Source organism: Natator depressus, chromosome 16, assembly GCF_965152275.1.
Source record: "Natator depressus isolate rNatDep1 chromosome 16, rNatDep2.hap1, whole genome shotgun sequence".
Classification (NCBI taxonomy): Eukaryota; Metazoa; Chordata; order Testudines; family Cheloniidae; genus Natator; species Natator depressus.
In genome coordinates this window covers 24,545,469-24,558,872 of record NC_134249.1, presented here as the reverse complement: position 1 = coordinate 24,558,872, position 13,404 = coordinate 24,545,469, and the positions used below count along the sequence as shown (strand labels likewise).

Sequence of the window (13,404 nt, the reverse complement as noted above, 5' to 3'; positions counted from 1 at the left end):
TTCCTCCATCAGCTCTACCAGACAGCATTTCATGCAGACAAAATGCTTACCAGGTATCCCCTCCAGGATTGTGTACATACCGCAGCTTCTACATCCAGTCATCTTCATTGTGTCTTCCACTACATGGGTCCCTCCCACTGCTGCCTCTATATCTGTCATAGCCTTCCCACCTAAACCCTGTTAATCTGGGAAACACAAACCACACCAAAACACCACCACCCACAGCAAAAACAAACCCCTAACAAGCACCACAAGACAAACTCCCCTTTCAAACTCCCCCTCAAACTCCCCTGTTTACAGCTCTGTTTGCTGGCTCCTGTGCCGCTGCGTGACTGGCTGGCTCCCTTTTCGGGCCCCTAGTCAGAGAAGCCAAGGGTTGCCAAGTGGAGTGAGGACAAAGTAGATGGAGGAGTGTTGCACAGCATGCAGCTTAGGCTCAGAATGGGAAACAGAGACAGTTGGGGATGGGGGTTGGATAGTGAGGGAGGGAAGTTTGATTTTGGAAGGAAGCGGGAACTGGAAGGGATTTTGATGAAGTGGGAGTTGTATACACTTAGCAGCTCTGCACACAATTTAGTCACGTCTAGTTCTATTACCCTTGCCCACCTCTCTCACTGGATTCCCTTCCCCACCCCAACACACACACACACACACACACACACACACTCTGTTGTAGCTCTGGTGTATTCTCATGTCCATCATTAGATTGAGCTTTGGGAGAGGGGCTCTGCCTTCCTAATACGTTTACACAGCAAATATGAGGAAATATAATATTAAGAGCCACAGCAGCCAGTATAGAACAAAATCAAAGAGGGTTTGATCCGAGTCCCTGAAAAGCAGTGTGCATCTTACTGGAATTCTGGGAGAAACAGGAAAATGCTACCATCTCTTCCAGTAAAGCATGTTCTTGCAGGCCACACAGTGAGCAAAACATCATTGCTAGACTGCAAGCTCCTCCAGGACAGCATCTTCTCACTTTCCAAAGCACTGAACTCAACAGTTAACAAGTGAGACTACTAGAAGCAATGAAGAGGCTGGAAATCCCACAGCTAGACACTTCCTAGCACGTTCCATCATTATTCCAAGACAAGGGAAAGCAAAGGGGAAACAGACTGGGACATCTGCAATTAATTCTCTTTTTAAATGTATAGCTAAGGATGTTTATTAAGGGAGGTAAGTGCTACAGACATATCTCCCCCGCCCCACTCAAATACAAATAATTCTAGCAGCTATAGTCACAAAAGGGAAGCATCACCCTTACCCACTGGTAAGAGCATAATATATACTTGGGAGCAACAACCTTTATAACAGGTTTTTCTCAATGCTGTATTTGGCAACTGAATTAGGAAGAGAGGAAGGAAATACTATAGAAACAAAGACGTGGCAGGCTGGGCTCTTGCCATTCTGGCAGCAGAAAGAGTGAAACAGCTGCCAACACACAGCCATAGGCTTGGCTTTCTGCAGTTCGAACGCCCAGAAGAATTTTCAGGACGGAAACCCCCCGCATGAAACATTGTGTGAGTTAAGCCCCTGTCCACAAAGCAGCAGAAACCATTACCTTAGTCAAACAGCAGGTCAGGCATTTACCAATGCATACATTATCCTACAGGGAGGAGCCAGTGCTGAGATCAGGAATCAGGAGGACACTCGGCCTTTTCCAGGCAAGCCAGAACGGGACAGGTAACTTGCTCAGGAGGTACCATGCAGAGATATGTTACAGCAATGCTTCACCACAAACCCTAAGCCAACAGAAACTGCAGCTGTGAGGAGCACTGTGGGTGAAATGGTGATTGATTTCTGTGCAAGGGGAGACTGCATTAGTTGTGTATTTTACTTCAGATGAACCCATGCAGTGGCATACTCAAATACGACCAATGGTCACCTTGAGAAACAGTCTGAGCCTGGTGACTGGAGTCCATCCTCTTACATTGATTGCTCAAACCCATTGGTATTTTTCTACTTCCTAGCTGGGTGAGAAATAATTCTTTCCCCCTGCATACCAGTTACAGTATCAAAATCCTGATCCTCTTTCAATCAGCTGGAAATTTAACACAGCATGTAGCTGTACCAAAGGCTTTTTCAAAGAAAAGACACTTAATGGTACTGTAGCAGATCCCAGTGTCCGTCAGGTTCTGAGCCTGAACTTTCCTCAACCACCAAGACACAAGAAGTTCTGATTTATTCCCTACGGGCTCCAAGGGCCACAGCCACAAGCATGCTATGACCTGAGCATGACAGGATGGGACATATGGTGCCAGAAGCCAACTGAGAAACCTGGGACTCAGGATCTTTCAGCCCTGGTGTACCAGAGTATGCTTCCTTAGGGTGCTGCATAAGGTCAGTGACGACTTTTGCTGGTCTACTTCCCATTTGCTTTATCACTCACATTTTGCAGCACAGGCTGTTTGTTTGGAGTTTGGAAATCCAATTAACACAGCAAATTGTAGGATTATCAATAGTTTATGAGAAAAGGGAAGAGAACATCTTTACTAACCATCTGTGTTTGCGTATCAGCAGTCCATGCAGCCCCCAACACAGTATTACTCAGACCAGTAAGACACTGAATTGCCAGGGAAATAGTGGCTGTGGTAAGTGTTGCTCAAGAGATTCTACAAAGAAGTTAAGAAATAAAGCTTCTAACACAAACATCAGCCTAGAGGGAATTCCCTACATTCTGGAACAAGCATGCCCATGTCACATTGTGAGTGCTTGAACCACTATCCCACAAGCACCTCAAAATTCCTGAAGCATCTTTCACTGGCTTGGACAAGATAGCAAGACTTTCAACTTTACTAGCTGCTTTGGATAATTCTAGATTTGACCCTTGTCAGGGCTTGCTCTACAGATAAGGTTAGCTTGAGCAATGACCTTAAGCTGTGTCCTGGGCATGACCATGAATCTGTGCCAGCAGGAAATAACTCTGTACCCCTTAAAAACAAAGTAATCTCAAACATGGCCTGCATGTTATCTGAGGCACAAAAGAAAGTGGCTTGTCCCAAGGTCATATGGGAGTCATTAACAGAGCAGAGAATAGAACTTGGGATTCATGACTCCTGTTTCACCAACGTTTTAACTATTCACCATCACCACCGGATTCAAGATTGCCTCTCTGGGTTGTGCAATTCTCTGCTACTGCAGACAGCCATTTAGGGTGAAGGTATAAAGTGAGGAACCTGAAGTCCACCGACAGCCACCAACCTAGGCAAGGACTGGCGGAGATTCACTCTGAAGCTATTTATTCGGCTAAAGGGGTCCCTGTTAAGTTTCACAAGCAGCTTTCCCCAAGGGTTGGGCTGAGAGCACTGATTCTCAGTTTGGATGGCCCAAGAAAAAAAAAAACAAATGAACAAGTGGGGTTAGCTTCTGAACCCAGATAATTTGCATAGAAGTGCAGTTCCAATCCACCACCCAGCCCTTCACTCCACCTGGCTAGCTTCATGTTTGGGGATCTTAAGGTGTATTGTTAATGTGTTGGGGAAAAGCCCAGAAAGATGCAAGGCATAACCCCATTAAATCCAATTTAGGAGGCATAAATGCTGCTTTGCTAATTCGTTCTAACAACTGCTGAAAGGGACCCCCATCTTTGCAATCTGCCTGCTCTCAGACCCCTCATACATTTGCTCAAGTTGTCCTGAACAATGCTGCTCACGTAACATCTCTTCCTGAAGGCAATGAAGACTGCCTCAGTAAGACTTGTATCAAATGTTTTATCAGACCTTCTTAGTGTCTGCATATTGGCTCCCCAGATTGAACCAGCTAGTATGCTGATCAGGTTGCGTGTTTTGTTTTGTTTTTTCAGTGAGGTCTTGGTAAGGTGTTCTTGAATGTCCAGGTGTGGTTCAGTGTAACACCTAAATACACAACTTTAGGTCATGGTCAAGCTATGTCATTCAGTAAAATGTCAAGCTGAACGTTGGCCTTTGTGTGGTTTATATGGAAACAGCTGGAATCTGTCTTTTTGGTACTTGGTTTAAAAGTTTCCATCTTTGACAACAGTGGGCCATCTCTCTCATCATCGCATTCAGGATTTCTTCTAAGTGACTGAAATCCTGGTCCCGCACAGCCAGACAGATATTCTGTAGCAGAGCATCATTCCCTGTGTGGCTCATCTCATCTCACAAAGGATAGTCAACCGTCAGCTAAATGAAACTATGCATATAATCACTAGTATCATGAGACCGACCAGCCCGGGCTTGCTGCTGGTCCTGTCCAACCTTGCCCCTTCTGACAGGAGGTGACAAGCTGCCTTGCAGAATCTACTCCTTAAGGTGCAAGACATGCCACATCTACCTGTTTAAAAGTGGTAAATGAGTGAATGAATGAATGGATGAATATGTGAATAAATATGCAATTGAATGAAATGTTATAACTAACTGCTTACTATGATTCTCTCTGTATTCTTTCTTTCTTTCTGTATTCACAATAAATGTGGCATTTTGCCTTATTCCCTTTAATAAGATCCTGCTGGTTTTTATTTTATTGGTGTAACAAGACCAAAGGTCCATCCAGCCCAGTCTGCCAACAGTGGCCAATGCCAGGTGCCCCAGAGGGAGTGAACCTAACAGGTAATGATCAAGTGATCTCTCTCCTGCCATCCATCTCCACCCTCTGATAAACAGAGGCTAGGGACACCATTCCTTACCCATCCTGGCTAATAGCCATTAATGGACTTAACCTCCATGAATTTATTCAGTTCTCTTTTAAACCCTGTTATAGTCCTAGTCTTCACAACCTCCTCAGGCAAGGAGTTCCACAGGTTGACTGTGCGCTGAATGAACAACTTCCTTTTATTTGTTTTAAACCTGCTGCCCATTAATTTCATTTGGTGGCCCCTAGTTCTTATTATAGGACCAAGTAAATCACTTTTCCTTATTCACTTTCTCTATACCACTCATGATTTTATAGACCTCTATCATATCCCCCCTTAGTCTCCTCTTTTCCAAGCTGAAAAGTCCTAGCCTCTTTAATCTCTCCTCATATGGGACCCGTTCCAAACCCCTAATCATTTTAGTTGCCCTTTTCTGAACCTTTTCTAATGCCAGTATAGACGAACATGCTTGACTTCAATGTCTATGTAAATGCAATCAATAAAAAAAAAAACTGGACCTTCAAATACATCCCTGACCTGCTATATGTCAGCTGCTTTACCGCACACTAGAGAAGCGGAAGCCACACATTCTTCAGACTATGCAATCAGCCTAACTTTCACTTAAACCAGCAGACAAGGGTGTCAATTAGCAACATGCTTTCACTCTTGAAATACAGTCAGGCTCAAAAGGCATGTTGTCAGCTAGCAGAGACAGACATTATTCCTGAATTCATGTTACCTAAATCACAGTCTACAATTATTGCCTTTAACAACAAAACTCTGCAGCCTTGACTCTTAAAGCTGCACCCAGCTCACTTTTAAGCATACACAATGAGAAGACTGCTTTATATACTAATCAAAATGGTTTAAGAAGGTCAACACTAATAGAGTAGCCTAAGAAAAATATTTTAAAAAGCAAAGGAACTTGCTTTAGAAGGAGAGCGGCAGTACAGTCTCATGTAGTACTTCTCAGTCTGTCTGGGTCCACAACCTAAAAAAGGCTGAGGTCATCTTGCAAGCCTTTGGAGTCTGATTGTGGGATCTTGGTCTTAGAAAGAAGCAACAGGCTGTTTTTGGGTGCTGAAGCTTGAGCGTTGTGGAAAATGTCAATAGAGTATTGGGAGCTGTTGGTTTGGGGGTGGAGTATCAGTCTGCTGGAGTGGAATGGGGTGCTTGTTTCCTGTTCAGGTGCAGGAGAATACTACTTTCAGTGGTTGCAGAATTGGCTCTACAGTTCCTTGCAAATGCATTTCTGAGCCCTAGTGCAGAGCAATGGGTGGTGTGAGGGAAGACGAGAGCAAAGACGGATCGTTATATGATTGGGTAGCAATCAGTGAAAGCACAGAGCCAAGGTGGTGGTGGCAAAGGCGGCAGCAAGATGGGAGAGGGAGTGCCTGCAGGATTTCATTGCTCATGCAACTTTACTCCTTTGGTACCCACTTCCCACATTGCATCCTACTGACTGAGAAGTGCTGGGTTAGTGGTTACTGCACAGAACAAGGTGTCAAGGACTCTAGGTTCTATTTCTGGTTCTGCCCCAGACACAATGGGTGGCCTTCAGCAAGACCCTTAACCCTCCCTGTGCCCCACTTTCCCTCTTCAACAAGGGCAATATTTAGCTTCCACAGGTGTTGTGATGATTAATTCACTGACATTTGTTAAGCACTCTGATACTTATATATGCTGACTCAGAGAAGGACAAAGCATTAACACATTTGTTTCTGGCTTGTAAGTTGGAGCTAACAGTGTTTTATTGCTGATGTGCCAGGCAAACAGTAGCCACTAGAGAAGATGGAACTAGCCAGGAGACTGCTCCAACAGGAGGTTATAGATTCCACCTGGCAAAAGTCACGTAGCAGTCACCAGCTCTAATCAGATCTGTCAAAATGGAGCTTCAGCTGGCCAGATCAGTAGAAGAGATGCTGACCCATCTTAGAAGAAGGCTGCTCTGTGTGGCTCTCACACCCCTGAGATATTAATCTATGCTCCCGATATTTGGAGGATTGCTACGTAAGGGCTTGCCTACATGGGAAAGTTAGTGTGAAATATGGTAGGGTGTGAATTTAAAGCAGAATAACTATTGTGCACTAACTCCCCATGTAGACACCCATTCCACAATAAGTGCCTTTTTGCAATGTATGCTATGTAACAAATTTAAATTCACACCCTACCTAATTCCATGCTAACTTTCCAAATAGACAAGCCCTAAGCTCTTTCCGAGAAGTACAGGATGTGCAAATCTCACATTAGCGAGACAACCTGCTCAACTTCAGAGTGTTTTTAGCTAATGTTTCAGAACTGGTGTGTACCAGAGTTTCTTGGGAGCAAGGTGAGTGGAGCCGCTTTGCAAGATATTAGAGTCATTTTCAGTATAGTGCACATGCCACCTCATTACCACAGGGTTGTCAGCTACATTATTAAATTAGAATGGTGCCAGGGCAGCATGCAGGTGATCTTGTAAAAGACAGCTGCTTAACTGCCCCAGGTCTACTGTTGGAGAGGGGGCAGAGGGAGGGGTAGTTTGCGCTTGTAAGGAAAATGGCTGAAGGTTTGTTTTTAAAACATGTAATATACTGAATAAACACTGCAAATAGACATAAAAAGGCAAGTCAGAATTCAGAGCCATTAACCCTGACAGGCTCTTTTACTCAACAGCATAGCTAGAAATCTTTTCAGTTACGGCTTTAGGAAGAAAGACAGTTAGTGCCACTGATGCTGCCAACAACATGCAGGGAGAAGACTATGTATGTAAAGCAGGCTTTGAAAGTCACCTTGGCAATCGGGAGAAAACTGAGCATATTCAATAAGATACACTGCTAGCACACAATGGACTCTCCAGTACACATCTTCTACCTGAGCTGACTTAAAGAACAGAACTTATCAGTAACTAGCTTTTCATGGATTCCGTTTAAGCTTTATACTGCAGCTATAACACTTAGCACTCATTCAGTGCTTCATTTCCTAAGAGCACTTTACAAAAACACTACCTAATACACCACCACAACTCCCCTGGGAGGTAGGCAAAGAAATATTATTGCTTTCCTTTTATAGCTGGAGAACCTTGAGGCACAGAGAGGTGATCTGACTTGTCCAAGGTCATACTAGAATCCTATGGCAGAGCTAGATAAGATTCTACTCCTATGTTCAAGCCATTAGACCACGCTGCCTCTCCGATTGCCATACGCCAGATAGGGAAAGAATTTTCCCCTGGAGGCCAGATCGGCAGTGACCTTTGGGTGTTTTAACCTCCCTCTGCAAGCGTATGGGTGTGGATCACTTGCTGGGATTATTTGGGTATAACCCATTGCAGGGGCCTCAGCCATTGGTGCTCCTCGGTGTCTATTCTCTACCTGTGGTACACAGTAGTTAGGCTCCTGTGGGCTGTAATACTTGGGTCTAATTTCAGTTGTTGGAGAGTGTTAGTGGCCTGTGATGTAGAAGAGGTCAGACTAGATGATCTCATAGTGTCTTCTGACCTTTAACTCTATGACTCTCTGGGTGGCTAACATTTGCAACACATAGTTTAATGCAAAAAAATATCTATTTAGAGAAACTCTGTGAAAGTGCACAATTGTTATGAGTCTCTTTAGTCAGGCTAGACTCCTAGAATTTGCCTGCACCTTTAAAAGTGTTCTGAACCCTGGGGTCAGTCAACAATCAGGCATGTGGAATTTCCACACCAGCAAGTTTTAGGCATACTTACCCAGATGGGCACTATAGAAAACCATAAGTGCTGCACATGGAAATTGGATCTGCAGCTTAGTAGCTTCTTAGGCAGTGTGCATTTTTGAACTAGCCAAGTTAGTCTTAATTTGTTGAGCTCCAACAACACATTTGGCAAGGTAGAGAACGGAGAGGAGATGAAAGCCCTGCCCTCAAGGAGCTTACAATCTAAGCAAATACCAAAAAAAAAAAAAACCCAACACACCCCCAACACCAATAATAAATTCAAAGGTAAGGAACGCAGTTACTCAACCCCTCCGCCCCCGCGCAATCTTTACATTTAATCTCCTTATAAAAGCAAAGGGAATGGAAAAAAATAATGTCCCTGAATATAAAGAACCAGAACTGGAGAGAGGAGCCCACAAGTGTCAGTATTTCTTAGTTCAGTTTTATAACTGTCAATTCAGGAAGCCCACTCACAAAGACACTTGTTATATAGCAGGAAAGAACAGAATCCCATCTCATTCCACAGACTGTCAGTCATTTCCATTCCTGGCAACACACAAGAAACCCAAGTAGCCACACAGATTTCTGCAAAGGAATTTGTGGATGAAAGTTTATAGGCTGTCTTACTTAACAATAGGCCATTGGAGGGGAAGGTTAACACATTCCCACTTTAGTTCTGTAGTCCTACATCAGTAACTTTTACATCACATCAATGCAACCACACTAATTTGTTCTGTATAATTATGCTATGATAGACTAGCAGCAGCTCACAACCGTGTACAAACTGCATCAGCTCACAAGTGAATACAGGGACTGTCTTCTTTGCAATCTGTCTACACAGTGCCTTGTGCAGTTGGGCCCCTATTCTTTGTTGCAGGTCCCAAGCCCTACTGTAATACAAGAAAAACTACGGCCTTTAGTCTTCAACCATCAGATGTCCAGTGTAAACGGAGATCTAAAATAATGGACCCAACTACGTGCAGTAGCCTTCCACAGATCTAACTCCTTCTCAGAAGCCCAGGAAATGGCTGTGCAGCACTCCAGAGTGCGCACTGTTGTAGGAATCTGGAAAAGAATTCTTACAACAATAAAAGTGATAAAGTGGCCTTATATAGGAACTGGTCTCAGCTCCTGCAACTCGGAACAAAAATGTATGCAGAACCATAATACATGTGTATGCACAATCCTTTCCCTACCCCAACATACACATTTTAAAAACAAGAAATTACCATTTACTCCTGGTTTGCTGTACACACTGTATACTGTACAAACTTCAGCATTGTTCATGCACCAACATCTGGGTTACAATGTTGTCCCTCAGGAGAAAGAGGGTAAAATTTGCTGTTCACTTGTGTAGCACTATAAATCCACTAACCTTAAGCCATTGAAGAGCTGTTTAGATTTATCCAGTAGGTAACAAAAGTCTGTGACCGTTTTCCTCTCTCCCTGAGGGATATCATCTTCAGCTCCTCCAGATGACATGATTTCTTTTAGGGCAAATTCAGTCCTAGAATAAAGGCAAGATCTATATGAGATAAAGATTGAATGCAACTAGGAACTCAGCAGACAAGTTTAAGCATGATGGTTTCACAGGGACAACGAAACATATCAAACATGTAACTCTCCCACAGGTTACTTTCTTTGAGGCTCACTGAAAGTCACAATAGGAATATCAACTCAGGATCAGAAAACCCTAACAAAGCATGGGGATATTTACAGCATGGCTCACTAGTTAACAGAGCAAATGAAAATGGCATAATCATGAAATAAAATAACTTGTTGACAGGACTATTAACAACGAACCACAAATAAAAAGGATTGTGCGTAAACAAAACTTGATGTTGACAACTCCTCTCTCTAGGTTTGTCTATTAGCGAAGTGATGTGGTTGCCCCACAGCAATGTTTAGAGAGAGAAGAGACCCAGGCCCTAAATCTGTTTACTACATGTGTTGGCACACATTTCCTTTCACAGTTGTTGGAACCTGTAGTTCACTGTTCATCACTGTAGGACAGCATGAGGACATTAGCTGTGTTGTCAGGAAGACCTCCCCAAAATGATGTCTGTTCCACTGCATTTCTTCTCTCTATCAACTCTGTGGGCTGCAACCCCACAAGAAGACCTACACAAACACCTTGTTTTTTATTATTCATCTGTGCACAACTTCATATTGTGCAAGAACTGGGTTCGTACACACAGTTATACCATAGCAAGGATCTATAGCGTGGCTAGACTTAAAACTGAGTAAAGGTGTAAAAGAGTTATAAGGATACAGTGATCTTTTTGGGAAACCCGTTTGAAATTAATCCACAGCAAGCTTGTTGCTATGATCATCCAAGAGTGAACAGGGAGCTACAGGTTCTAACACCTGCAATAAGATGTGCCGCACTTTAAATGGCTAACGACTTTGGGGCCCATCTACGCTCTTTAGAAACTTTGTGTTGTGTTGGGTAAACACATGCCATTATTCGGAAAACAGAGAGAGGACCAAGTCTTTTTGGCATCTCTATGGAATCTGGCAAACTAATGGGGGTTTATTTTGCGGGAAGGGCAGAGATTTAAGATAAATTCCATTTGCACGGGAGCATTGTGCAATGACTGTATACGAGCAGCCATCTGCAACCCCCAATTCAGGCCAAGAGGTAGAAGGCCCGCCCTGTAAGTATGGCGAAAGGGAAACTTACATGCAGACACTGGAAAGTAACTGCAATTATTTTCCCATCAAAGACCATGCCAAACCCTCAACTCAACCAGACTTTGGTTATACTTTCCTGTGACACCATTTCATGCACTGCGAAGTACTAAGCAAAATAGCAACTCCCTCCTTCATCTTTTAAGGGTCCGTTAGTGAACATGTCCCACCAAACAAAGAACTTTGTGTCTGCCTGTGTTTGGCAAGGGGCAGCATAGCATGTATTCACTTTCCTCTCTCACATGCTGACATAATGACACACCTGGCTTTATCACTAGAATGTGGTTTGCATTGCACAGACCGATTGCTGAAGAGATTCAGAGGGGAAAGTTAAGAAACATCTGTCCAGCTGATTTTCAATTAATTACTCCTGTGTGATGCCAGACAATATGCAAGAGCTCAAAACATATCAATCACATATCAGTGGTTGCCAGTATGAACTAAGAAAGCAGGACCTGGGTGCAATGAAGAACCAGTTGGCATTTGAAGCCTGCAGCATCAAATATCTAACATTTTACGCACAATGAAACATGAGACAATAACTATTCCAAGCACCGGCATATGAAATTCACCCCCCCCCCCAAAAAAAACAAAAACAAAAAACGCCTCCCACACACATGGTGAGAAGAGAGCTAGAAACAGATGTGCAAAGCAGCTGAGAGGTAAGTCAAGTATTTCAGGAAGATGGACTGTACCCCAGGTCCTCTGTGCTCCGCAGCAAGCTTGACCTAAATCCTGTGGCAAGGCCCCTGGATTCTGCAGTGCTCCACTGTGGCAGACAGGATACTCTACAACAGCTTCAGATAATTTTTTTTTAAATGCAAGTTTGAATTACATATAAATCAGAGTAATACAGTCAGTACAGTATGTTTAACTCAGTGATGTATTCAGTTTATTTATGCTGCCTCAAAAAATTCTTAATTTTTAACATCTATATAGATACTACAAGATATCCAAATGGCTACTAACATTGGTTCAGCTCCATCAGAAGCCCTCGATTAGGCAAGCATGACAGCTATCCCTGTATTTAACACTTGCAATTAGATGCCCTCTGAGCAACAGCGTGTTTTTCACTTACACTCTTTAAGACAAGAGTTTGAAAAATGATAAACTACAAAACTGTCAGCACAGAAAGGCCCCAAAAGACCAAAATCCTTCCTGTATGATAGAATATAATAATCCCTGAATCATAACAGCTTGTTAGGGCTGAGGGAGAGAATTTATCAGAGAGTCAGACCAGGCAAGACCCGTAAATCATGAAGATACATTTGGGACAGCTATGCTCTATCCTGCTCCTGAATCTTTGTAATGATGTCTGGATCTCCTCCCCTTGTGGAATCTATTTCACTGCCCATTTGCTCTGTCTATTCTACTGATGCCATACCATATCTGGGGAGAGACTGTGTATATGTGTGCACACATGCTAGGAGGAGAGGGCTTAGATAGCAGGAACTCATGTTTTAATGATGTTTAAAATCATATATTTTTGTGCTCAATGGAGGAAGACTTTTATATTTTACAGTCACAGAAAGAAACTGTGAAAGCCAGCAGGATCTATCTGCCTTGATTACAGATTCTGTTGCTGCATAAGTGTAAGAAAGAGGAGCACATTCTGGTGCTGTGCAGGGACCTGAAGAGTTATTACCATTGGGCCACTGCACTGTGACATTCAATTTATTACCTACCTGCAGCTTCAAGAACTTATGTATGCTGCAGCCAAGCCTGACACAGATGCTATCAAGCCCAACCAACAGCCTAAACTTTTAGTCTAGGAGGAGGGGTTATTATAAACTTTGGCTGGTTTCAGGGCACTGTTTTTCAGGACAAACAAGTCACAGGAAAACAGCCAAGTTTAAATTAATGGGATGGGGGTCTTTTACATCATTAAAAGGTCTTAGAAAGCCCAATCCCTCAATACTGATATTTTGTGCTGTTTTGTACAATTCATGTGCAATGTATACTCAACTGACATCCACAGTCATTGTTTAGTCATTAAAGGTCACATTTAGATAGCTGCAGTGAAGCCTTAGGACAACAGTCTTCTCAGCTCTGTAAAATTTACATATGAAACTCCACAGGTCTACTCCAGAGCTGCCAGATCTCGCATGCCCTGCATGCTGCCACCCACCCTTATAAAATTCTGCAGACTGTCCTAAATGCTCTCAGTAGAATTGGAGTACTTGCGGCACCTTAGAGACTAACAAATTTATTTGAGCATAAGCTTTCACGAGCTACAGCTCACTTCATTGGATGCATCCATAGAATTGTAAGTTTGGGGGTGATTCCTCAAGTATTTGATAAAGATATTCAGAAAGGCAGAGTTCCCTTATCAGCCCTAATAAGCGCCCTCTTCCAATGCAGGTAATGCTGCCTGGCCAGACACTGTTCCAGTCAGGGTTGCTGTATAACTCTCAGCAATGCAGTTTGTATGGACACCCAGACCTGTGGATAGGCCC

The 13,404-nt window shown here is 43.2% G+C and overlaps 1 protein-coding gene across 4 annotated transcripts in view; it reads right to left on the bottom strand.

Annotated features, from left to right (window-relative positions):
* SCAI (suppressor of cancer cell invasion) overlaps nucleotides 1–13,404 on the bottom strand; it is a 103,844-nt gene that overhangs the window by 48,071 nt on the left and 42,369 nt on the right. For 3 of the 4 annotated variants that reach the window (XM_074974024.1, XM_074974025.1, XM_074974026.1), the window contains one exon: nucleotides 9,633–9,764. In XM_074974024.1, the coding sequence (XP_074830125.1) occupies nucleotides 9,633–9,764 (132 nt within the window). Of the gene's footprint in view, nucleotides 1–9,632; nucleotides 9,765–11,643; nucleotides 11,739–13,404 lie in introns of those variants that run through there. The other variant, XM_074974027.1, reaches the window with a different exon arrangement.